General features: G+C 40.3%; 1 protein-coding gene and 1 long non-coding RNA gene across 2 annotated transcripts in view; one reads left to right on the top strand and one right to left on the bottom strand.

Moving 5' to 3' along the window:
* Positions 1-26,082, top strand: part of zswim8 (zinc finger, SWIM-type containing 8) — a 79,641-nt gene that overhangs the window by 5,788 nt on the left and 47,771 nt on the right. Inside the window, exons 2-3 of the mRNA XM_039621473.1 lie at positions 9,200-9,353; positions 10,224-10,318. Of these exons, the coding sequence (XP_039477407.1) occupies positions 9,200-9,353; positions 10,224-10,318 (249 nt within the window). The remainder of the gene's footprint in view (positions 1-9,199; positions 9,354-10,223; positions 10,319-26,082) is intronic.
* LOC120443259 lies at positions 13,846-14,315 on the bottom strand. Its single transcript, XR_005615287.1, has 3 exons — positions 14,212-14,315; positions 13,992-14,095; positions 13,846-13,895 (listed from the first exon to the last, which is right to left on the bottom strand). It is a non-coding gene; the product is annotated as an uncharacterized LOC120443259 (long non-coding RNA).

Below are 26,082 nucleotides of genomic sequence, written 5' to 3'. Positions count from 1 at the left end.
GGCAAAAGTCTGTGTTGTCTGGTGTACAGGTGCAGTTGTACACTCTGTCTCTCTCATTTATTTTTAACCCATTGATCCAGATCCACATTTCTTAAGTACTTGGTATAGTTAACATTAACAAATCCCTTTTCAGCCTCGAGAGTTATTAAAGCTTCACCGATACAGTTATGTTTAATCTATTCAGTGATACGCAGGATGGTTCTTATATTATCTTGGGTTTAATGTCCCTTAATAAAGCCTATGTGATCTTTATTGATAATGTCATTCATAAGGTGTTCATATCTTTGAGGTATACAGTTTATATACATCTATAACCCAGTGAGGTCTCTTTGGTGTTCCCTTTAGAAATTGCTGATTTTACAGCTTCTGTCCAGAATAACGGTAAAAGTTCTCGAAGTGTGTAGCTAAATGAGGATTTGAGTAATGGTATAAGCTCTTTATTGAATATTTTCTTACCACTCAGCTGGTATGCATTGCTGCCAGGAAATAAAATTATTTTTTTAATTAGTGAAGTCAAGATCATTATGGTTCATCCCAATTTCGGATAAACTAGAAATGCAGTCTTTGTTTTTTGGTATTGGCTAACACAAGCTAGCTTTTATGTTGAAGTGTAAAAATTGAATTATTTTTGATCTTGAAGGTGAAGCTGTGGCTGGCTTTGTAATCAGTGCTCAGTGAGAATGAATGTTACTGAATTTGAAGTTTCGCTTCATCAGGCGGGGCCAGGTGACAGCTTGTTTGCAAATTCCGTGACCATTTACCCTTTCTTCCTACTGGTACTCCATAGATTGCAATGTTCTTCTTGACTGGCTCCCCAAGTCAACTTTCTTACCTGAATCTTAATTAGGCTGAGTCCAGGTCTTCTGTCTTCAGTCCTCTAGTGTTTTGACACTGCAGCCATTACAAAACTTTGTCTGCTTTATGGTTCAATCATTGTGGATTGGTCCCGTGTAGTGTTTCAGACTGTCGACTACATGTAGTAGCTGTTTGTTGTAACCTCGGGGCAGAGTCACAAACAACTTATCTGTGGGCTAGTGTTTCTTCTTACATTCAGCTGTGGAGAAATCGGAAATTAGAGACAGCTGATGTCAAACTGAGTGTTTGAAACTGTTCGCACACATATATACAGTGGGTAAAATAAGTATTGAACAAGTCATCAATCTTCTAAGCAAATGTATTTATAAAGGTGCTATTGACATGAAATCTTTACCAGATCTCACAGCTACCATCATCAGTGCAGATGCTGCTGTGCCTTCCTGTCTGAGAAACCTGCAGGACACCGGCCCTCGAGGCCTGGAGTTCGACACCCCTGGTGCAAAAGGTCATTAGCTGCCCTCTCCCCTCTGTCGCAGACATTTATAAATCCTGCTGCCTCAGTAGAGCTGAGGCAATCACAAGATTCAATTCAATTCAATTCAATTCAATTTTATTTATATAGCGCCAAATCACAACAAAAGTCGCCTCAAGGCGCTTTATATTGTACAGTAGATAGCACAATAATAAATACAGAGAAAAACCCAACAATCATATGACCCCCTATGAGCAAGCACTTTGGCGACAGTGGGAAGGAAAAACTCCCTTTAACAGGAAGAAACCTCCGGCAGAACCAGGCTCAGGAGGCGGCCATCTGCTGCGACCGGTTGGGGTGAAAGAAGGAAAACAGGATGAAAGACATGCTGTGAAGAGAGACAGAGATTAATAACAGATATGATTCGAGGCAGAGAGGTCTATTAACACATAGTGAGTGAGAAAGGTGACTGGAAGGGAAAAACTCAATGCATCATGGGAATCCCCGGCAGCCTACGTCTATTGCAGCATAACTAAGGGAGGATTCAGGGTCACCTGGTCCAGCCCTAACTATATGCTTTAGCAAAAGGAAAGTTTTAAGCCTAATCTTGAAAGTAGAGATAGTGTCTGTCTCCGAATCCAAACTGGAAGCTGGTTCCACAGAAGAGGGGCCTGAAAACTGAAGGCTCTGCCTCCCATTCTACTTTTAAATACTCTAGGAACAACAAGTAAGCCTGCAGAGCGAGAGCGAAGTGCTCTAATGGGGTGATATGGTACTACAAGGTCATTAAGATAAGATGGGGCCTGATTATTTAAGACCTTGTATGTGAGGAGCAGGATTTTGAATTCAATTCTGGAGAGACTCCACCCATCCTCCATCTCGCCTGTTTGACCTGCTGCCCTCAGGGAGACGCTACAGGTCAATCCAAACCAGGATTAACAGACCCGGGAACAGTTTGTTTCTGCCAGCCATCAACACTGACCACACTCCTGCACCACCCAAACTCACACATCAGCACCCCTGTCACACAGCAACACACAATCACAAATAAACATCACCACCACACAAGAGAATACCGTAGCAGCATTGCACATCTGTATAAACCTTGTACATTTGGAAAGTTGGTATTTTTAGATTTGTTTTTACTGTTAGTTGTTGTGCTTCTAATTTCATTGAACACTGGATGCTTAATGACAGTAAAAAGCATCCTGGTAGATGGTTACTTGTGTGTGTGGATTTGATGGGTTGTTTTTGACATCTGGTAAAAATTCTGTGCCAACAGCACCTACATGAATATATTTACTTAGAAAACTGGTGAGGAGTTGAATACGCATTTTACCCCCTTTTTTATTGCTAAGCAAGTAAAATTGACTGATATTTTGCAGATAGAAACTTGTGTGAAACATGAGCTTACGCAGCTTATTTTTGGAAAAACATCAGTTGCTCCCTCATTGGGTGTGAATTTCAACTGATGAAACTAACTGTAAATTGTTTATTTTCTTACTACTTGAGGGGGGAAATGGCAGCATGTGGCTCTGGTTAATGTTGACAGCGTTCAACCTCTGGTTAAATTGAACAGCTTTGCAAAGCAGTGAAACATAGATATAAATTCTGAGACCTTTGACAGGCCTTATGTTTATTTTAAATTGTTTTAAATAGTCTATATCTGTATGACTCCCTGTAAACATACCCTTCTAATTGAAGCCAGTTATTTCCATAAATGTAAGGGGAAAATGAGTGGTGCTTGATGTTTGCATTTGTTTTTACCTTAGCAAGCCAAACAAACATCGAAACGTGTATTTTATCACACTATATCTTAGCTTACTGATATACTTTTTTTTTTTTTTTTTTTTTTGCCTGTCCCATTTGGTTCTTTAGCCGTCAGAATTGTTGTCTGAAGACCAACAAGGATACCAAATGGATTTATTTTGCCAAATGGATCATCATGGCATTGCCGTATTGGTCCATTTGATCAAACTTTGTTGTTATTATTTACTTTATTTTCAGTTGTTACAGTTGGGACAGACATGACTGGGGGATAGGAAAGGGAGAAAGAAAGAGAGGAAGGAAAAGAAAAACAGAAGGGAAAAGGGACAGTGAGAAAGGGCACTTACAAAGACAAAGAGAAAAAAAAAAAATCTCCTGGATCACCTGTTGAGAGAAAAAGAAGAGAAAACAAGCAAAAAAACCAAAAAACAAAGCAACATACTAAACACAACACCATCACGTTAATCTAGCTAAGTGTGAACAGCAGTAAATACTAAATATTGAATGTTGTTGTGCAGCAAGCAGGACAGACAGCGCACAATGTGCTTTGAAGTAGCAGCTAAGAAAGGTGTAGTTTATGTCTACGAACAGTGAACATCCGTGTGCACACCTGTGTGGATCAGCGCTTGTATATAAAAAAGGTTTCCCCATGTAACGGTCTGCTAGAGGGTGTGGAGGGCCATAGCCCGTCCCCCAGGGCATGAAGCAGGCATGGAGGAGATCCAGGCTCCAGACATCCAGAGGCCCCAGAGTGCGAGAGCCCAAGGAGTACCACCGGAGGGGCATCCGTGCCACCCTCCTGGGAAGGGCTGAGGAGATCCCCAGACGAGGGGTCACCCAGTAGCCACGGAGCAGAAGCCAGAGGGGCTGCACGCGGCGTGCCCGCCGGCTCTGCCGGCAGCCAGCTGTGCCAGAGTGAACCGAAGTCGCAGGCCCGAGGCCGGGCCGAGGCCCCCTTGCCCCGGAAGAGGCCTGACCGGCGACAGGCACCAGGCCCGCCAAGTAGCCACGGGAGTGAGCTGGTGCATACCTGGCGCCCAGCCCGGACACCAAGAACCACCAATGCACCAACCCCTGAGGGCATCAGTTACCGGCAGGGAGTGTGGTGAGGGAGATGAGGCCTCCACACTTTGGAGGGCCTGGGAGTTCCCAGGGAGGTGGAGTCTAAGACCCGACCTGACATATAGACACAAACATGCTTTCCCACCCTCATGCACACATATACAAACACTCAGCACTCACCCAACGTAGGGATAGACATAGATGGACATGTACACACAATCATACTCCCCAAACATACTCTATACCCGGGTCCAGGTACCCTCGCCCCAGAGGGGAAGCGGCACCCAGACCCAAGAGATGTGACCCTTTCCCCGGGGTGGAGGCAAGCAGACCGCCCCAGGCTCCGCAGCAGAAGGGAGGCCAATCGGACAGCCAACACCTCCTCCCAGTCCCCCGCCCCGATGGCTAGTAGAGAACGGGGGTGTGTGAAGACCCCATACCACCCTCCTCCCGCTCATGTGTAGTGTTGCTGCGTGTTGTTCTAAAGTGCATTTAAAACAAGGAAGGGCATGGTGCTGCTGCCAGAGAGCAGCAGGTGTTAGCACGGCCCCTCCCGAGAACCCTCAGTGTATACATGGATTTAAAATTGACAGGTGGGCACCGGCGCCAGAGGTAGGGTTGAAAACACAGACCGTCCACTGGACGCCGTTAACGTGGTCACCCTCAAGGCCCTATATGTATGTGTGTGTTATGAGAGTGTGAATAATGTGGATGTCTAAGTTGTGGAATAAAATTGAGGCACAGGTGGCCAGAAGGGGACAGAGAGGGGGAATGCCTCCCCTGCACCCTGGTGACACACCCGCACCCGAGGCCCTACCTGTGTGGGTGGGTGTGGTGGAGCGGGAAGAGGGAGGCAGCCGGGATGGGGAGGAAAGAAGGAGGGCAAGATGCCCCTCCTTAGGCCAACTCCCCGCTGACCCCAGTAGGCACCCCGTCCTCTGGTACCCACCAAGGCAAGGGAGCCCAGGCCCATCCAGACCAGGGCCTCACGGCAGCAGCACCGCCAAGCCCCACAGGACCTGGGAAGCCCACCCTACCACACCGCAGAGGAAACTGTACCCACCCCAACATTCAATCATCTCCAGACTACACAAGACAACAGACACCCAGGTTAGGTTTATTCTCCACCTCTCCTATGTCTCTCCCCACCTGCAGAGTAGACTTCTGCAAGGATGGAACAACCTCCTGCCAGTTGAAGAGCCCCCAGTTAGGCCGATGCACCAGAGGCCCCCTGCGCCAGGGCTGAGCCCCGTGCACCCACCGCCCACAACCTCGGCGACACACCGGCGAGGACCGAAGCCCCAAGGCCCAGCCAGAGCCCCATCACGGGCGAACGGCACGCCCGAACCCCAAGCCCCACGCCTGCCCCGGATCCACTCAGGGGCAGCCAGGCTACCAAGCCAGTAACCCACGTCCGCCAGTACAGACCATCCCCCAGCCCCGCTGCACGCAGCCACGAGGAGAACACCCTCTAATAGCGACCAGAGCCACTAACCAGGTTACGACCACAACCCCCCGGGTTGAGCCCTCCAGGGATAACGTCTCTAGGGGTTCTCCTGGCGCCCTAAGCCCGTCCCAACCTCCACATCAACCACAATAGCGAAGGCAGGACCAAACTATGACCCCCCCACCCCCACTAGGTGATGAAGCCGATCAAAGGAGCCCAAAGGGATTGATCAAATGTGGTGGCAGAGGCTGTATCAAGACTAATGTGATCTATTAGATGGTTTTTATATTGATTAGAATTAAGATTCTTTTTATTTTTCCAGTTAAGGAGGACCATTTTCTTGGCAATGCATAGGGCTGTAAAAACAATGTGGGCTGTGTTTATTTCTGCAGTGACCTCATCCAAGTTGCTCAGCAAGCATACTAAAGGGGAGGCTGGAATGTTACATTTCAGACACTTTGATAAGTCTTCACATATCTCACGCCAAAACTTCTGCACTGGTGGACAGAACCAAAGGGCGTGGATGTAATTGTCTGGTGTATTGCCTTGACAGTGTGAGCAGTTGTTGGAAGATGTAAAGCCCATCTTGAACATCCGATGACCAGTATAGTGCACTCTGTGTAGTAATTTGTATTGTATTAATTGCAGACTGGGATTTTAATCAATTTAAAGGTTTTAAGCATACCCGAGACCAGAAGTTTTGGTCTAAGCTTACTGATAAATCTGCTTCCCACTTTGCAATAGGAAGGGATATTGATTCATCTATTTTAGAAAGTGTTCTGTATATTTTAGATAATAATTTGGGGGATTTAAGAGTAAGAAAGTGTACCGCACTTGGTGGTGTTTGTAATTCAGCTTGACTGAGGTAAAATTTCTTTTTTACTATGGATTTAATTTGTTGATATCCTAAAAATCTTTTCTTGTTGATCCCATATTGTGTAACTAGTCTGTCAAATGGAATAAATTCTGTTCCCTCTAATATATGTTCTAAGTATTTAATTCCTTTACAACTCCATTCTGGAAAATTAATCATATTATTGTTTTGTAATATGTCAGGGTTATTCCAGATAGGTGTACGTTTGCATGGAATTAATGAAGACTGTCATTTTTAGAAACTCCCATCATGCTGTCAGAGAAGAGCTGATGTTGATGCTTTTTAAAGCATTCATGTCTTTTGATGTTTGAGCTGATAAATAGTAGGTCTGAAATTTCTAGATTATTACATAGTGCCTGTTCTACATCTAGCCAGGGCTCATCTAAGAAGGTGTGTTTAAACCATCTAGAGATGAACTGAAGCCTGTTGGCTAAAAAATAGTGATTAAAGTTAGGCAGATCTAATCCTCCTTTATCCTTGGTCCTTTGTAATGTTTTTAAGCTGATACGTGGGGGTTTGTCTTTCCAAAGGAATTTAGAAATACATGAGTCTAGAGATCTGAACCAATCTTGTGATGGCTTATTTGGGATCATTGAAAACAAATAGTTTATTTTTGGCAAGACCATCATTTTTATAGCGGCGACCCTTCCCATGAGTGATATGGGTAAAGATTTCCATCTAGCCAGATCGCTTTCTACTGTCTTTAAAAGCGGGATGTGGTTTAATTTAGTTAATTCTGAAAGCTTAGGAGAGATATTAATACCTAAATATTTTATATTTCCAGATTGCAGTGGTGTAGGAGAAGAATTATGGAAGGAGCAATTAATCGGAAGAACTGTAGATTTTGACCAGTTAATTGAATAATCTGAGACTCTTGAGAAAGAGTTTATCAATTCACTCACCCCAGAGATATTGGTTTGTGAGTTTTGGAGAAAAAGTAACACATCATCCGCATAAAGGCTGATTTTATGTTCTACATTCTTACATTTTATGCCCTTAATTGTTGTAGTCTGTCTAATTGCTGCTGCTAGTGGCTCAATAAAAACTGCAGACAGTGAAGAGGAGAGTGGGCATCCCTGCCTGGTGCCCCTCAGGAGACAGAAGCTGGAGGATGTTTGGTCATTTGTTCTGACACAAGCTGTTGGGGAATTATATAATATTTTTAACCAGTTTATGAAAGAGGTTCCAAAACCAAATTTGTGTAGAGTTGCAAATAGAAATTTCCAGTTAACTCTGTCAAACGCTTTTTCTGCATCAAGAGACAATATTATGGTTTCAATGTTTTTACTGCATGAGTAGTCTGTTAAATTAAGTAATCTACGTGTATTTGTTGATGAGTGCCTACCTTTTATGAAACCAGTTTGGTCAGGATGAATTAAAAGGGGGTCATTTCTCTAATCTCTTTGAGAGAGCTTTGCAGATTATTTTGAGGTCTACATTAATAAGGGATATTGGACGATAGCTTGAGGCAAATACAGGGTCTTTGCCTGGTTTTAGTAAGAGACTGATATTTGCAGAGTTCATATTTGGTGGTAGTCTGCCATTTTCTTTGATTTCCTGCAACATTCTGTAAAAAACTGGTGCTAGAATCGTCCAGAATTCTTTGTAGAATTCTGCAGGGAAGCCGTCTGGACCTGGAGCCTTATTATTGGGCAGACTTATCAGGGCTTCCTGGAGTTCACCTGGCGTCAGTGGCGAATCCAGTGCCATTGCTTGGGTGTCTAATAATTTTGGAAGAGTTATGTTGTCCAGAAACTGATCAATTTCGTTTTTAGATGGGTTTATTTGTGGTGTATATAAAGTTTCATAGAAATCCCTAAAAATTTTGTTTATTTTTTTAAGATCATATATTGTATTCCCAGATAAATCTTTAACAGCACATATAGTTGATATAGTTGTTTTTTCTTTATTGATTTTTAACTGGTTAGCAAGAAATTGTCCGGATTTGTTACCGTGTTCATAATTTTGCAGGCGAAGTCTTTGCACTAAGAATTTAGTCTTTTTATTAATAATTTCATTTAATTCTAGTTTTGTTTTGCGTATTTTGTTTAATATTTCTTGATCTTGGTGTGATACATAGGCTTTTTCTAAGGATTTGATGTTTTTTTTCTAGTTCTTGAATATTTTTGTTTTCTTCTTTCTTCTTATGTGATGAGAAAGAGATTATTTTACCTCTCATCACGGCTTTCCCTGCTTCCCAGAGGACAGATGCTGATGTTCCAGGAATGTCATTAAAGTCTAAATATGAAGTCCATTCTTTTTTAAAGTATTTGATAAACTCTTCATCTTTGAGCAGCGATGTATTAAATCTCCAGTTTTTACTCGGTGTGGTATTATTCTTCTGCATTAGTGTTAAAGATACAGGAGCATGATCGCTGACAGCTATAGGATGAATCTCAGTGTCTGAAATGTCCCTCAGCAGTGAGCTGCTGACCAAAAAATAATCCAGACGAGAGTAGGAGTGATGAACATGTGAGAAGAAAGAATATTCCTTACTGTTGGGGTGGAGAGAGCGCCATGCATCGCAAAGACCAAAGTCGCTCATATACTGTTTGATTATATTTGTGGACTGATATACTTAAAACGGCTCAGGACTGCTGGTCTGGTTTTCTTGGTGGCTTTCCTGTGGCCTGTTACCACAAACGCTGGGGCCTTTACACCAGCATGGCATTATATGAACAGTGCTTTCCTCCATATATGGTAAACACCAGCAAAAGTAGTGGCTTGTGCTGATCATCTTCTCTTTGATGGTTTTCCTTAGATGGTCAGGTGATTCCACTGGTGGAGTTGTCAGCAAAACAGGTCGCCTTTCACATCCCATTTGAAGTGGTAGAGAAGGTCTATCCTCCCGTCCCAGAGCAGCTGCAGCTTCGCATTGCCTACTGGAGCTTCCCTGAGAATGAAGAGGACATCAGGTGAGGATTTTTTTTTAAACCCTTTATTCACCCTAACTAAAAACTTACAAAAAAAACCAAAACATAAATGCATTAATTCCTCTTAATTGGGAAATTTCTAATATTACATTGTTATGGAGAATGTTGGACCAAGGCTGTGGGGGAAAAAGCATGCTGTATCAAAAAGAAAAGAAATGAATTCTTCTATGTATTTATAGCTTATCAGTGTATTTACATGTAATATAAGTAATACAGTATATTAATAGTTTCTATTTATATATTGTATTGCTAACCATTAAGTTAGCAGCATATTCTGCTAAACCCAGACGAAATGAAAGATTGTGTAACATGTAACAGTTGGGGTTTCTGTCTGTTTATTCATAAAAACACAAACATGAAATATTTAAAAAAGGTGCAACTTGCCCAAACCTTTGCACATAAGTGTAGATATATTCAGCCTTCTCTCTCTCTCTCTCTCCGTTACTGGTTGTTTGTTACTGGTTGATTGTAACAGATTTTATTAGTGTGTCCACCACTACAACGGATTTGAAATCCAAAAAGTGGTCAACCTTGGGTTTAAAAATATTACATTTAACATTTAGGTAAAGTAAAATAGATAATGGCAAAATTAATCCAGAAAATTCAATCTCCTGTTTTTTTTGTTTCCTGTTTGTTTCCAAATAGGAAACAATAATATTTTTGCACAGAAAAAACTATAATGAAATGAACAAAATCGAGATTGGATGAAAGGAAAGGCGTCTCTGGCTGTCTGGTTGACTGATGTTTATTGGCGATGTGACTGCTAATAAAAGTAACAGGATGATTTATTTTTTAAACTGCCTAGAGCTATGCTGACTTTGACTCTTTGACTTTGGCTTCATACTGCTGCAGATTATATTCCTGCCTTGCTAATGGGAGTCCAGATGAATTCCAGCGTGGAGAACAACTCTATAGGATCAGAGCTGTCAAAGACCCTTTGCAAATTGGTAAGTAGAGTAATCCTTAACATAGAGCTGGGCGATAGAACGATAACGATATGTATTGGGAAATAACCTTTTCTCGATAGAAAAATTAAACTATTGCGATAGGCCTCATCTCTCTTGTCCTCTTAAAAAAAAGAAAAAAAAGAACAGCCAATCCAAACTAGAAAGTGCATTTTCTGAAGAAACTGCAGTGTGAATGCTTGAATCTGAATGTATGCACTGAAATGAATTAATTGCTGAATTTTAAGTTAAAAATAAAAATGTTGAATGAGCTGGAAAATACAGAGTTTTTAACCTGAAAACAAAAGTGCAGAACTTTTGAAAGCTGATGTTCACACAAAAGAAGTTGGAAAATAGCTGAAAAGTTTTTAAATTAAAATTTGGAAAACCTAAGAAATGAGAACAGAAAATTTAGAGTCAGAAAACATCTGAATGAATATTAAAAGTTCATATTCTTTGAATCACTGAATGACTAAAGTGTAATCCCTCCACTTGGATCCACACACTTTTAAAGGTTTACATCTCTGAGCTTTGAAAGACATGCTGTTGGAAAGAGAACAACGATGGCTTCGTTTTGAGGGTAAAATGATGGCTGTAGAGCAAACACTGTGGACACAGCAGCAGTTGAAAGAGAAGTGTTTAAGATGAATATTGGCAGAGTGAGAGAGAGAGCTCGTTAGGCAGGCAGGCAGGTGTGAGCCTGGTTGCTATAGTGACTGCACCCACTGGCTCCATACACGCGCGCAGACATGCACCTCACTTTTGCTGCTTAAAATGAACAGAAAAGTCAGGTCGAAACAAATCGCTCCCAAATGAAAAGTACAGGTCCTATTGACAAAATTCTTTCACCGTGAGCGACAGCAATGTCCAGTCTACCTAATTCTCAGTTTTCATGCTTGTGGAGTTTATTATATGGACGTGGTGACAGTGTAAAGACAGCCTGTACTTCTGGTTTTCAAACGAACCTTCTGAGCCATTTTAACATTAGAGTCTATGGAGGAGTTGGAGGGAGGAGGCTGTGCATGGGTGACATTTATGAAAGAACCATAACACCTAGTACAATAGTAAACACATTGGATGAAAGAGGACAGCGATGGCTACGTTTTGAGGGTAAAATCATACCTGTAGACCAAACACCGTGGACACAGCAGCAGTTTTAAAAAATATTTTAAGATGAATTTTTTTGCTGCTTTCACTCTAGCAGTTGAGCTGTCTCACTCTAGCCCCAACATTCCGTCCCATACACACCCATTATAAACTCTGAAACGGCTGAAAAAACATCATGAAACTTAAACTGGAACTGAAGAAAAGTATAATAGATATTGAAAAGATAAATACAAGTTGAATAGTTAAATGTCTTGTCTTCGTTTTAAAGTTTGAATGGTGGCTCTACGTCAATGTATATGAAAGTAGATACAGTTTTAAGAGGACTAAGTTGAAGGAGAATTTGAAGGGTCTCCCCATTGAAATACATGGGAAATTTTTGTTGAAAAAAGTTGAATAATTTTAAAAATATAAATGTTATAAATGAGAAAAGTAGAAGCAGTCATGTCCAAAAGAAGAGGAATCTAACGGTGTTTGAATGGTTTTTCTAAGTTGAACGGTTTTGAAGGAGTTAGATGCCAAAAAACGTACGGAATATATAATAATAACTAGAAAGTGCATTTTCTGAAGAAACTGCAGTGTGAATGCTTGAATCTGAATGTATGCACTGAAATGAAATCATTACTGAATATTAAGCTAAAAATGTTGAATTAGCTGGAAAATACAGATTTTTTAACCTGAAAACAAAAGTGCAGAACTTTTGAAAGCTCATTTTCACACAGAAGAAGTTGGAAAATAGCTGAACATGTTTAAAATATAAATTAGAAAAAGATGAGTAATGACAAAAGAAAATTTAGTCAGAAAACCTCTGAATGAATAACAAAATTTCATATTCTTCTAATCACTTAAAGAGTGGAATTATGTATTATAAATCTCTAATTCATAAAAAAAATAATACAAATAAATGTAAAAACAAATTTGTTGAATTGAACTGAAAAGATGAACAAACATGCTGGAGAAAATACAAGCTTTAATATACAGCATAATGTTTTTCAGACATATACACATGTGTATATCATGTTTAATGGTATTACATACATCCATTTGTTTTGTATATCATAGAAAATAACATAAAAATCTTAAGTCATATTGTACAGCTTCTTTCTGAAAAGGACTTAAATTAATTCAACATTTTTTTTTTTCGAAATAGAATAAAAATCATTTTAAAAAGAGACGTTTGCAATGTTTTAAGGTGTTAATAATCTGATCCTGTCATGTGTCTGTTCAACTTTAGTTTTTGGCACAGACTCGATTCTTAAAGAACAAATTACCAAATAATAAACAAATAAAATTGAAATTAAAGTAGCTTTTTTTGTTAAACACTTCACAGGAGAATAAATAAAAATAACTAAATTAAATAACCAAATAAAAATAATAAGCAACATATGAAATACATGAAAATTCAACTTTTAAAACCACAATCCTGAACCTTTAAATTGTGTTGGTTTCGTAGAACATGGCTGAACAGCTGTTAATATTGGTCTACTGAATCTACTGATCTGTCTACACATCTTTTTATTACTCATTCTTTTTTATGTTTTATTGTAAACAGTGTCCACACAGTGGTAAAATAGAACTGTATAGAGATTTTTGAGTGAACTCAAACGAAAGCCTAAGGTGGTGACACAGTTTAACACATACAAATAATCAAATGAACACATTAGTCCTTTTTGTGAACATGGATAAATACGTATCATTAGTTTACAGCATTGTTCAGCCATGCCACTAAATGCTTTTTAACACTGTGTTTTAACCTGGGCTCAGGCACAAAGTCCCAAATTTAGTTCATCCCTGACTTTGAGTTGTGGTTATGACTAATTATTATACACAAGGCTTAATCTATCTGAACTCTAAGGACACAAATATGAAAAAACCTATACTTACCAGCTGATACCCCACACTACACACTAGGTGTGCCATGTGACCTGAAACTTTGGTACAAACTCATCATAATTATTCTGTTAACACTGTTTCTTTAACACTGTTTGTGTTGCTGTTCAGCAGTTTAAAATGTTTTAGATTGGATTACATGGAACAATTTGAGTTCTCTTGGGGTTTTTTTTGTGTGTTTTGTTCTTAGCAGATTCTTTCTTTACATACTGTTGAATTACAGTTACCACATTTCTGGTCATATGACATCCCGAGTGCCCACTTAAAAAAATCCCCACAGTTAATTCAACATTAAAACAAAATAAAAATATGTTAAATAAATAAAGGTTTGCTCTGTGATGAAATATTAAATAAGCATACACTGTACAGAGCACTAACAATGAAAACAATCCTTTAGCCTGTCAGATCAGAGAGAGGCAGTCATTATGTCCATTTAAAACCTGTAATCAAAGAGCACAACATTTCTGTGAAACTATAAAGTCCCATATGATCCTCATCATGTCCAGTGACTTCAGAGTGGATCCTCCCTGTCATCCGGCCAGTGTTTGATGTGTGGCAAGCAGCACAGAAGCAGGATAGCTGAGGACTTTAAAAGAAGAGCAGAAAACAGGAACATATGTAGTTGTAAATGTAAATATCAGTGATACTTGTCTTGTCAAAGGGAATAAAATAATGAACTTACACACTCATTTAGGGAGGATCTTGACACTGCACAGAGGAGGCACAGTCAGTCTGACAATGATGGTGATCTGCAGGGATGTTTTCCTGCAGCAACATTCCTGCCGACTGGCCATATGATCCAGAGTAGTTGGTTTGTAATGAACAGAAAGGTGGATATGTTAGGTAGTATGCACTTAGAGCTGGTCCTAAGAAACAAACACATCCTGTAATAAACTGAATACCTTTAGTAGTGCTGCTGCAAATATAAAGCCCTTCTATCATGTGTGGTTTCAAAGAAGATGTTTTGGAGGCTCAGTCACAGAAACTGTGCAGTCTGTTCAGTCCTGAGTGTCTTAGCTCTGAAGGGATGGATCACAGAGAGGAAACACCTGAGTACAGATATTAAAATACACTCAAAATAACACTCCTAAGGTCAAGTGAAAACACAATTTAAACACTTTACAAAGAATTAATACATGTTTTCATGAAAATAATGTCATTAACCCTTTTTGTTGTGAGTAAATCTCACCGACTGCTAGTGGGACAAGCTAGAAGGAGGACTTATCACAGAATCTCTCCTGTGCTCCAGATGTGAAGTCTCATGCTCTGATCGTACGGCGATGAAGATGGTGATGATGAAGCCTCTCTGATCTGTGGCATTACAGTTTCTGGCTGCTATGTGCTTCACACTGTTGGATTTTACATGTGAAGCTTGGAGAAGACACAGGAGGACTGTGTCTCTCTTAACAAAAAAAAAAAAACAAAAAAAAAGAAACCTAACAACCTCCCACCGTACCCCCCCACATTCAACTCCCACCTACCCACTCCACTCAACTCCCCAGCCTCACACCACCCAATGTCTATACAAATGTAGGGTATCAACTGGTAACAAAAGCAAGTTTAACATATGTAGTGCATATGTAACACTGCTGAAACATTTCTGGCCAGAAATGTGCATTTATCATCCCAGACCCAGACCCACCCTGATAAATGCACTGGCTGAAACATGATAAAAGCTCATAAAATGTATGTTTCATTGAAAGATTTGTCCAAAAATATAATGATATACTTTTGAAAAAGTTTAAAGATTATATTAAACTGAAATCAATAACATTTTTGTAAATATTATTTCAAAATAGAGGCACAGATAAACTGGCTTAACTGTCATTATTGCTGTAATTAGATTTTTATTTTTATTTTTTTTATTTTTTTTAAAAGCAACCTTTAGTCTGTGTTGTTCTCTCAGAAACAATGAAGAAGCTGTTGAACATTTATTTGCTGTGTGGGCAATCCTCTGGTCCACCCTCCTCCCTCCCAGCCACAGTGAGACTGGGGCAGCCTGGCAGGATTTTGAAGCCTGGCTGCAGAGAGGATATGCCTACACTGTTTGTTTTAAACTGCTATATTTGATTTTTCTGACATTCATAGATTTCTGATTTTTAGATTTTCTGTAATACATAAAATTGTCATCTTTTACTGATATCATTACTTAATTCATTTAATTGTATTTTATGTAGACAATTCAAACATTATATTGCAATGCAGGCGCTTTTTCTTAAGTCAACTTTTAAATATCGCTCTACTTTCTTAAGTCATTCAAAAATATAGAAATTACTTACTGTAGTCAAAGATCTAGATCATGAATCATCACAGGACAATACACAGTATACAGGGTCATGGTAACTATGGTAGGTCTTCATGACTCCAGAATGGAGACATCGCTCTGGCTGAGAAATGAAAATTAGGTCAAGCAGTGTGTTCTTCTCTGTGGTAGGGGCAGTGATGACCTGTGCGTATCCCCTAGATTCAAACAGCTCCAGGATTGGTTTGTTTGCACTGGATAAAACATTCTCATTAAAATCACCACACACTATGATGGGACGACAGTCCATGATCTCTAATGAGTCTAATAGGCTTACCAGGTTTTTCAGGAATGGCCTCAGAGTGTAGTCTGGAGGTCTGTACACAACTGCAATCAGAGCACTGACTGGTGCTTCAACCTTTAAAGCCAGAAATTCAAGGTCAGTTACATTATGGATGTACTGTTTTTCATGCACTTGAATGTCACTCTTCACATAAACAGCAACTCCACCACCACTTCTGTTTGCCATCTGGGGAAAGTTTGTGTAGGACAGGTGTCTGTTGCGTTTGAACAAATTGTAATTTTCCAAGTGGAGACTCTCTGCGACAAAAAGAGCCCCATGAGGTGTGTTTCTGTTAGGCACAAAACATCTGCTAGACACAATTCATGGTGACTCTTGATGTCATTAATGTGAGCTGGCAGTCCCTCTGTATTATGATGAACAATGGTGAAAACCTCTGACCTGCTCAGTGTTTGTCTCACATGTAGAAGAGGCATCATGTCATCAAGGTTGGCTTGTCTCATGTTCTCAAGCGCTGCAGTGATTTCTGGATTGGTGAATATTTTTTCTCCTCCATATCAAGAAGATACAGTCCACTGAGAGGCGTCACTCTACTGACAGCTACGTAGGCCATGCCGGGCTCAAAAATGCTCTTAAGAGAGACAACAGCTGATGTGGTTGTCATACCCTGTACCTTATGTATTGTACATGCAAAGGCCAGCTTCACTGGGAACTGTCTTCGTACCACTCCTTTCTGCTTTAGATTCTCCTCTGCTCTCTCAATGTACACCATGTCGTCTGCTGGTGTGCGGTTATTCTTTCAGATGTCTCATTATCCATTTTAAGTCCAAGCTTGATGATGTGTTGGTCGTTTTCAGAGTAAACTACTCTAAGTAGTTTTCCAAAAGCTCCATTAACCAAACCATTTTGTATGTCAATGTTTCTGGTGAGCATGACACGAGCTCCTTCTGCAACTTTCAGTGTGTCTGGTAACTCGTTTTACCTCCTTTGAATGGTCTGTCTTGAAGTGCCATTCTGCCAGTTCTAGGATCCTTTCTATAATCATCTGCATGGATGTCAATGATATGAGTATGGAGCAGACCCAGTGTTGCAGAGTTGTGTGCATCCACTTCTTTGTTAGTTGCAAAAAATGTGCAACGCATCAGTCGGACAACGGGCTGGTTCAGTTATGGCCTGTGACAACAAATTTCTATCTGCTTCGCAAAGCACATCCAACTTTCCTTTCACACGGATTCTGTTCAGCATCTCAGCAAAGACAACATCATCTTTCTGACGCATAATCTCAGTCAGAGTGATCATCTGAAAATCCTCCCGCCACAGGTCGATCTCGGACGGGTCGTGCACACAGAGAGGTTTCGACTGTCGCACTGGGGGTAGCTGATAGAAGTCTCCAACAGCAATGACTGACATGCCTCCAAAGGGTCTCCGAGTCCCTTTGATCTGTTTAAGTCTTGCATCTACATATGCAAAGAGATGTCTTGACACCATAGACACTTCGTCAATGACGATTATTTCAGCATTCAAAAGTTCTGATCTGACTTCATCCAGCTGATTGCCAAGTCCCTGAATGGGAGGTTTTAAGCTTCTAGGGAGTTTGAGAAGAGAATGCAGTGTTGTTCCAGAAATGTTAAATGCTGCAGTCCCAGTGAAAGCAGTTAACAGGACAGTGGGTTTTGATATGTCAACGTCGTCTGCATATCTGGGCACTTTGCTCAGTATCTTAGATGCTTCTGAGTAGATGCATTTGATAAGATGTGATTTTCCTGTTCCAGCACCACCATTAATATAAAAGAAAAACTGCTCGGATTTAGAGCACAGACTTTTTAATGCACCAGTCTCTAACTGCATAAAATATGCAGGCTTGCTTCTTATTTAGATTCTGAAACATCTGACGTAACAAAGTGGGATCAATAGCAGGGGGTTCCCTGATGGCTCTGACTTCTGTTGAAGCATCAGCCTGACGGCTGTAGTCGGGCACATCTTCCTGTTCATTTTCATTGTCTCGCTCTCTTTCTTGTTCAACAAGTGGCAACCTTACAAGATCTGATTCAGGTGCCAGATTACACCATTCATCAGTCACACCTCTGTTCTGCTCATATTCCTCAACAGCGCTCTCGATCTCCTCACTGTTTTTCTCATATTTTTCTCTGTTTCTTTTGACAGTGTGTTGCACGTACTCAAGACGGTCAGTACCTGGTAGCTGTACACAGCCAGCACCATAGAAAGCCTGATAGGTTGGCAAAGATGGTGTTTTCAGTTCATGGTCTGAACGATGAGGAAGGTACAGTTTAAGCAGTCTTCGAAATATTGCTCTGGATGTTTTTCTTGTGAGCAGCGGTGAAATCTGATGATAGCAGGCTTATTGTTTTGCGCCTTTGCACAAATCCCATCTCATTGAGAAGGGCAAAACATCTTTACCTTTTGTCTGTTGGCCATAGACAATCCTGCAAGTAGCAGCAAAGTCTGCCATGCACATCTCCTCATACTCTGGTGTTTCAGGTCTGGCTTTGTATTTGTCATTCAAAGATGTCATCCAAACATTGGAAGACTCAGGTGTTGTGTTGTCCAGAACTGACAGGGGACGACTCATTTTCACTGGATTATCATCAGTTGGTATGAATATTACAGCCCGTGAACATTGCTTCATGTGAAGACCACATGCACGAGCAACACACTCCTGTGCACTGATCTCTCGCTTCTTTGAATATGCCTGCATGACAGCTCTCATTTCATCGCACTCATTTACACTGTCCTTATGGGAGTTCTCAATGACAGTTTTCAGGTACTCAGATAGCCTGCCCTCTTTTTTTGATATATATTTCATTAAATAATTTGCTGCACCGAAAGCATCTAAAACAAAGCTTATGTCGATATTACTGTTCCAGGCTTCAAGCAGATGTGGATTATAGCCGTTTATCCAAGAGTCTTTTGGATCACGCTTTAGTATGATCGTACTCCTTGTGTTCATTTTATTCAGGTATCGCTCATATTCTGCATGTGTCAACTTGCATCTTGCCAAGAGCTGCTCTAAACTCATGGAAGCAGTTTCAGGCTCATTCAGCAGCTGGTTCAGTGGCCTGAGCTTGTTTTTGCTGTTTCTACCTCCAGTTCATCATCCTCACTGGGTCTTGTGATCATTGTCTCATTGCAGGGTGGTTTAGGAAAACCAAAACGGCACCCGGAGCTTAAACTCCTAAAGCACGTCTTCGTGTGGTTCTTACTGTGTTTTGCACTTCTGTTACTTTCTTGTACAGTTCAGGTTGTTTATGTGGATCAGGCAGCTGAGCTGTGATGTATTTGTTTATAAAATCAACAACAGTTTGATCATCATCCTCCTCAAACACAGGAGCACCTTCTACCCACAGGAGGCAGTGTATGTGTGGGCTTCCTCTGTGCTGAAACTCGACTCTGTAAAAGTAGTCAATGACTTTGCCAAGTGGCTCTGCAGGAGATAAGAGTAAATCTCTGAATAATGCTTCAACTCTCTTGTCAAACATGCGCATTGTTGTGACAGGATTGCTCCTCAGGATGTCACACTTTGCTGACCAGTCGAGTCCTTCAAAATTGACTTGTTCACCTTGCTGCCTTGTTATTGCCTCAATCACTTGGGCCAGCGCATTTCAGCAGCTGAGAATGTGCAAAAGAACGTGGGAGTTCCCAACTGTCTGATCATGGCAAAAGATCTCTAGTGGTTTTCTCCCAATAGGCTGGGGTTCCTCTCAGAGGCTGCATGAATCTCACTGCATCTTTATTTCTCACCAGTTTCTCCACCTCATGTTTATCTTGTAACATGCCTGAGGTTATTTTTCTCCCATCTCTGGTCAAAGGCTTTGCCTTCCTTAACTGTATTGTCATGCTGGAAGTAGCCAAATGTATTTCAGTCACAAACTGTGCAAAGAACAAATAGTTTGTGTCTCTGGCAAAACGATCATCAATGCAGAAAAGTCTTGATTTGAAATACCCACTGGGGGATACTTTGATCAGCCTTCTTTCATCCAGTGTGTTTTGGCCTGTAGGAAACTGCACAGGGAAGGCCATGGCCTCCAGTTTAGGTGTTTTGAAAAAACTTATTGGATTGTTTCTCTCTGCAGGAGCAACAGAGTAGATTCCTTCACTGAAACATAATATCTCCTCAGCCACATCAGGGGGCTGCAAACAGGACTCGAGTGCAAAACCACCATTAGTCAGTCCATCTGCTTGCTCTGAATCATCTCTCATCTGCTCATGTGGTTGTTCACCATCACAGGGTAACATGTCAATATCCTGTTCATTTTTATTTTGTGCTTCACTCAGTGCATTTTTCTCACAGCTGTCAATTTCCATTAAATCAGCCTCATCGTAATCGTCCTCATTCATGTTTTCATCATCCTCCTCCTCATCATCTTCATCAGGAAGTGTTGGATCACACAGCTCAGCATCATCTCTGATGCTCACATCCTTATACTGTGGATGAATCTGCTTGAGTTTATGCAGTGCTTGCACAAGTTTAGACCAGCTTACAGTCTGAAACAGCTGATGACCTTTATAAGACAAGCGTCTCTTCAGTTTTACTCTCATGACTTGAGAATTAATTCTTAATCTAGGCAATGCTTCAACAGTTTCCTGTACCTCTGATGGGACACAGACCACATTTCCTCTAATTGCTCTCTGTCTGCCTTTGGGAAGAGGAATAATCTTGGCAAATGGTATGCACTTGGCTATGAGATGTCTCTCCAGTATGTTGAGATCAGACAGTTCAGGTGGAACATCAGCAAGCTCCAGTTTATTGGCCGCAGCAAGTGCTGGCATGGATCCATTTTAAGATGATTGTGGCAGGTGTGACAAATCCCTCTCTCTTTCTCTCATCAGGCACATTGCACTGCTCATTTCTGCAGTTTTCATCACAAACATGAACAAACTTTCCTGTCAAACATGTTGCAACCACATGTGGGTTTTTGACATAATTTGACCTTCTGCAGAGTCGCACTTGGTTCGGAAATGAAGCCTTGAAACATACGGTACATGGGTATGATGGTCCAACTTTGATTTGTGATTTGAACACAGATATGGCCTCGTTGATCACACTGTTGTCACTCTCTTGGGTTTGTCTGTTAACCCATCTGTATTTCCTTTTTATTTTCATGGCACATCTCATATTGTGCATAATCCTGAATGCAAGATTACTTTGATACCTGTCTCGCATTAGTTGTTTCATTAGTTGTCTGTGTCTTACTCTGAATGCATTGTCACGTGCATAACGCTGAGTCACTCGAGATCTCTGTCTCTCTCTGAATTCTGGGCTCTCTTGATACCTTTTAGTGATATAGTTTTTTTGTTTCTGTCTGAAATCAGTATTCTCACAGTACCGTCTTTTCATATATTGTTGCCGCTTCTGTCTGAATTCATCGTTCTCACTGTAACGTCTTTTGATATATTGTTTTTGTTTCTGTCTAACTTTAGCATTCTCAGAAAATCGTCTTTTAACATATTGTTGTTGTTTCTTCTGAATGAATTCAGCATTGTCAGAGTAACGTCTTTTAATATATTGTTGATGTTTCCGTCTGACTTCAGGATTGTTTTTATATGCCATGCTTGTGCAAGATTTTTTCTTTTGTTTGTATACTTTGTTTGAAGCATACCTTTGTCGTTCTTTCCTTTTTTGGTTTTCTTTTCTCTGTTTTCTCGGTTTGTCTGATGCCATTAATCTTCTTTTCATTTTGCGCCTTTGGTGTTTATTAACTTTTGTCAGGTTACAGATTTTTTGTAAAACTGTATCAGAAAGATCACAGGCAGCACTTGACTGACAGGAAAAAACATCATTTGATGGAAGGACATTAAAGTCACTGGATAGTTCTTTGGTAGGTATAAAAGTAAATTCACTCTGAGGAGCTTCGTATGATGTGAACTGAGTCATGTTGACTTCTTGTTGTTTCACCAGTGGTGTACAAATGGCTATTTGAGAAAAGATGTTCTCAGTAAGATCAGCGGTTGTGTTTCTCCTTGGAGTAGAGGAGTTTACTTCATCAACATTTGTATCAGAGTGAGTAGGTGCCACAGCAGTGGAAGCTGTTGGTCTGCAGACTGTGTCTGAGATAGTTTCACTCAGGTTGACTGTGCTCATACTGTAGAACTGCACAGGCTTCAGCTCATAGTTACAAGAGGGTGATATCTCCATCATTTCATAAGATTCTTGGATCCTCTTAATCATGTCACTGAGGAGTGTGAATTTCAGCATCACTGCTGTACCACGATTACGTGACCATAGTGGTAGAGGAAGACCACTGGGTGTTCTGGAGTGTGGATCAAAGAAACCATATTTGCCTGATGTGGATCTGAACACTGCAATACACAATCCACTCATAATCAGTAAGGCATACTGCACATCTGACAACAGGCAGCTCAGTCCTGCTTCTAAGCTGAGAAAGGTATCTACTGCTTCCTCTGGAGGTTCTTCAAATGTCCCATACCGGGAAGGCTGTGTCATGTCGACATGATACATAGACCTGCAAGCATCAACTTTGTCTGGCATCTCATCGGTTGCCAAATGAATATTTTAGGAAATCGTTTCTTGGCCTCTTTGTACATCACATCACCTTTATCCAAGACAAGATTAAGGTCAGCTGTAGTCATGTTTTCATTCTCATGAAGGAATGCAAGAAATGTGAGTGAATTACATGTGCACTGCTTGTTTCTGGAGTCTCCATATTTAGGATGTGCCTGGCTGTGAGATGCGCAGACACATGTGTTACAGAGGGCTGGTTTTCAAGGTTCACTGTTTCTGCATGAGATGGCCCTGCCACATCACTGTGATGGCCTCTTTTCACAACATTGGCATAACCGACCTGTGGGGCACTTGACACCTTATGTTGGTCTCTGTGGTTTACCTGATGTTCATTAAATTCATGCTGCAGTCCACTCTTTACAGCATCAGCATAGGATACCTGTTGTACATGTGCAGGAACATGTTGACCTGCCGGTCTGACACCATCAGCATTGGTCTTTGCAGACACACTGTCTTCTGCAGAGCTCTGAAGAAAATCACACTCAGCTTGTTCACATGTTGGTACACTGTGAAACTCATGGAACTTCTTCCAGCGTTGTTTTGCAGCTTGTGACTTTTTCTGCTTCCTTGGCATTTTACACACCTGTTTCTCTTAGTCTTTAGAAAATATATTCAAAAATAAGAGTGGCACACACCAGGAGATGTTGTCTTTGTCTTTATATTTCAGTTTTATTTCTCAGAAACAGATGTCTTTGTTTGTTTGACAGTTTTTTTGTCAGTCGAGAGAATAATATGCACTCTCTTTATGGGCTTGGCACAACTTAGCAGCAAGCCCAGAATGAAAAACAGGTAGAGAGAAAATTTAGAAGAGAGAATAGACAGAGCAGGAGAGACACGGCTGGGAAATCACAATCAAACCGTGAATTAGAGTTTTATTTGTTCAGTTTGTTCTCAGGTAGAGGCAATATGCACTCTTTATTGCTTTAATGGCTTGGCATTTTTCAGCAGCAAGCCAAGAGTGAAAAACAGGTAGAGAGAAAATTTAGCAGAGAGAACAGACAGAGCAGGAAAGACACGGCTGGGAAATCCCAATTAAACCGTGAATTAGAGTTCCTTGAACTCTAAAATTAGAGACGCGGCTTTGAAATCAAACCGCAGAGTTTTCTTTGTTTGTTCAGTTTGTTCATAGGTTGAGGCAAAATATGCACTCTTTATTGCTTTATTGGCTTGCCATTATTCAGCAGCAAGCCAGGAGTGAAAAACAGGTAGAGAGAAAATTTAGCAGAGAGAACAGACAGAGCAGGAAAGACACGGCTGGGAAATCCCAATTAAACCGTGAATTAGAGTTCCTTGAACTCTAAAATTAGAGACGCTGACTTTGAAATCAAACCGCAATAAGATTCTTGGTTTGGCAAAATTTCTCACAAACCACAGGGTGAAATAATGATAGAAGGAAGGCAGAGACAACAGGTGGAGCTGTACAGAGGATAGAGGGGATGGGGGGGTTGGGATGTGAGAGAGAAGACTGGAGATCTGGTCCTTATTCTTCTTCTGCACACTGCGAACAAAAAAGAAGAAAAATAATAATTTTATTAAAATTATATCACATGGTAATTGTATGAACTAATTGTGACTAATGAAAAGGACAAAACAAAATATTCAAGCTAAACTGTTGTTGGCTGCCAGGTGGAAAAAGTTGCATAATTGGGCACTTTTAAAATAATAAATATTTATTTAAATTCAGCAATAATATTTTTAATACAAATATGATTGAGTGAATCATTAACTAATCACATGTAGTGTGACTACAAAAATGTACGGAAAAAATATTTTAGCCCAAGCTAAATACACAAGCTGCACTTATGTGTATTTATTATAAACTTGTGTTTAAAAGGTCTAGTTTGAATGAAAGATTGAACCCATCACTTTACAGCTTATATAAGTCAGATTATTTTTTTTATTTTGGTCTACTTCTCTTACAGTATGTGCACACCTACCAGGCAAAGCACAGATGTCAGTCAAGTTCCTGAAAGTGTAAGACGAGAAATAATATGTTAGTTGTGTGTACAGTGTTATTAGACTTACAGAAATACAAAGCCCACACGATATGATACACAGAACTTACATTCAACAAGGTAACTAACAAGGTTAACTGAAGTATTTCAACTTATGTAAGGCTATTTTTAGACTGTTACTAGTCTTAGCATTGCTGCTAGCATTGCTGCTAGCGCTAGCATTCCTGCAAACGTCAGCACTTCAGTTAGTGTTAGCATTGCTACTAGCGCTAACACTCTTACTGTTAAAACTGAGCCACAATGGCAATAATAAAGCTCATTTGTTACGTTTGTCTCACTGACCGCCAATAAATATCACAGGAATATCACAGTAATATTCTTTTTGTCAGTTAACAACTGCTAAGGCTAGGGTTAGCACTACACCCAGCGTTAGCATTGTTGCTAGCATTAGCATTGAAGCTAGCGTTAGCACGCTGCTAACAACAGCAAAAGTCATAAAGCACTCTTACTGTTAAAACTAAGCCACAATGGTAATAATAAAGCTCATTTGTTACTTTTGTCTCACTGAACGCCAAGAAATATCACAGGAATATCACAGTAATATTCTTTTTGTCAGTTAACAACCGCTAACGCTAGCAATAATGCTAGCATTAGCATTGAAGCTAGCGTTAGCACTGCTGCTAACGCTAGCAATAATGCTAGCATTAGCATTGTTGCTAGCATTAGCATTGAAGCTAGCGTTAGCACTGCTGCTAACAGCAAAACGTGATAAACAAATATAAATGATAGCGAAGGTTCTTTTTTTCTTTCTTTATTCTTTGAACTCTTTTAAACTCTGATGGACTTGATATGTGAGTTTAAATGTCAAACATGTATTTTTACCATCATAAAAATAAAACAGTGCAGTACTGAGTGTACTGTACTTACCACAGCAGAGAGCAAAGCGGAATGACGACAGTTGGTCCAGTGATAGGTTGAAAACAGATGAGGCGTTCAGGTGGTGCTTGGAAATTTGAGCATCAGTTTGAACAGCAATAATGAGTATATACATGTCTGTGTGTTAGTCTCTGTGTGAGAGACATAGAGAGATAGAGGGAAAAAATACACTAGTGTACAAATTGGTACTTTTTGTATAAGCGAATGAGTGACATACAGAAAAATATGGCAACTGGCATTACATGAGGAAATAAAAAGTATTTAATCTTGAACTGTTTTGTGGGTTTTATTTTAAAACTACTTTAAGTTTGTTAGTGGGGAGATAAACTATACAGACTATAAACAGAGACATTAAATGAGATTAGATTAGTTAAACATTAGTTAAAATGTGGGAAAATCAACTGCAGACAGGTAGATGCTGTAAGCTTTAATTATCCAGTCAGAAAGGATGATTTTAAAGTCATCAACTGACTCCAACTGCCATCTGAAAAACCTGTTTGCCAATCACAATGCTCTACTTAGTTGGCATATACTAACTACTGACCCCTGTAAAATCTGTCTTATTGTACCTATTGAAAAAGTTAATCTTCCTACAACTGCTTAGATGCAGCATTTTAGGTCTAACCTTGGCACAGTGAGAGAGAGAGAGAGCTCGTTAAGCAGGCAGGTGTGAGCCTGGTTGCTATAGTGACTGCACCCAATGGCTCAGTACACATGGACACAGACATGCACCTCACTTTTGCTGCTTAAAATGAACAGAAAAGTCAGGCCGAAACAAATCGCTCCCAAATGAAAAGT

The sequence above is a fragment of the Oreochromis aureus genome, linkage group 13 (genome assembly GCF_013358895.1).
Source record: "Oreochromis aureus strain Israel breed Guangdong linkage group 13, ZZ_aureus, whole genome shotgun sequence".
In the NCBI taxonomy this organism is placed as follows: Eukaryota; Metazoa; Chordata; class Actinopteri; order Cichliformes; family Cichlidae; genus Oreochromis; species Oreochromis aureus.
The sequence above is the reverse complement of the archived record's forward strand: the minus strand, read 5'-3'. Positions and strand labels throughout refer to the sequence as shown.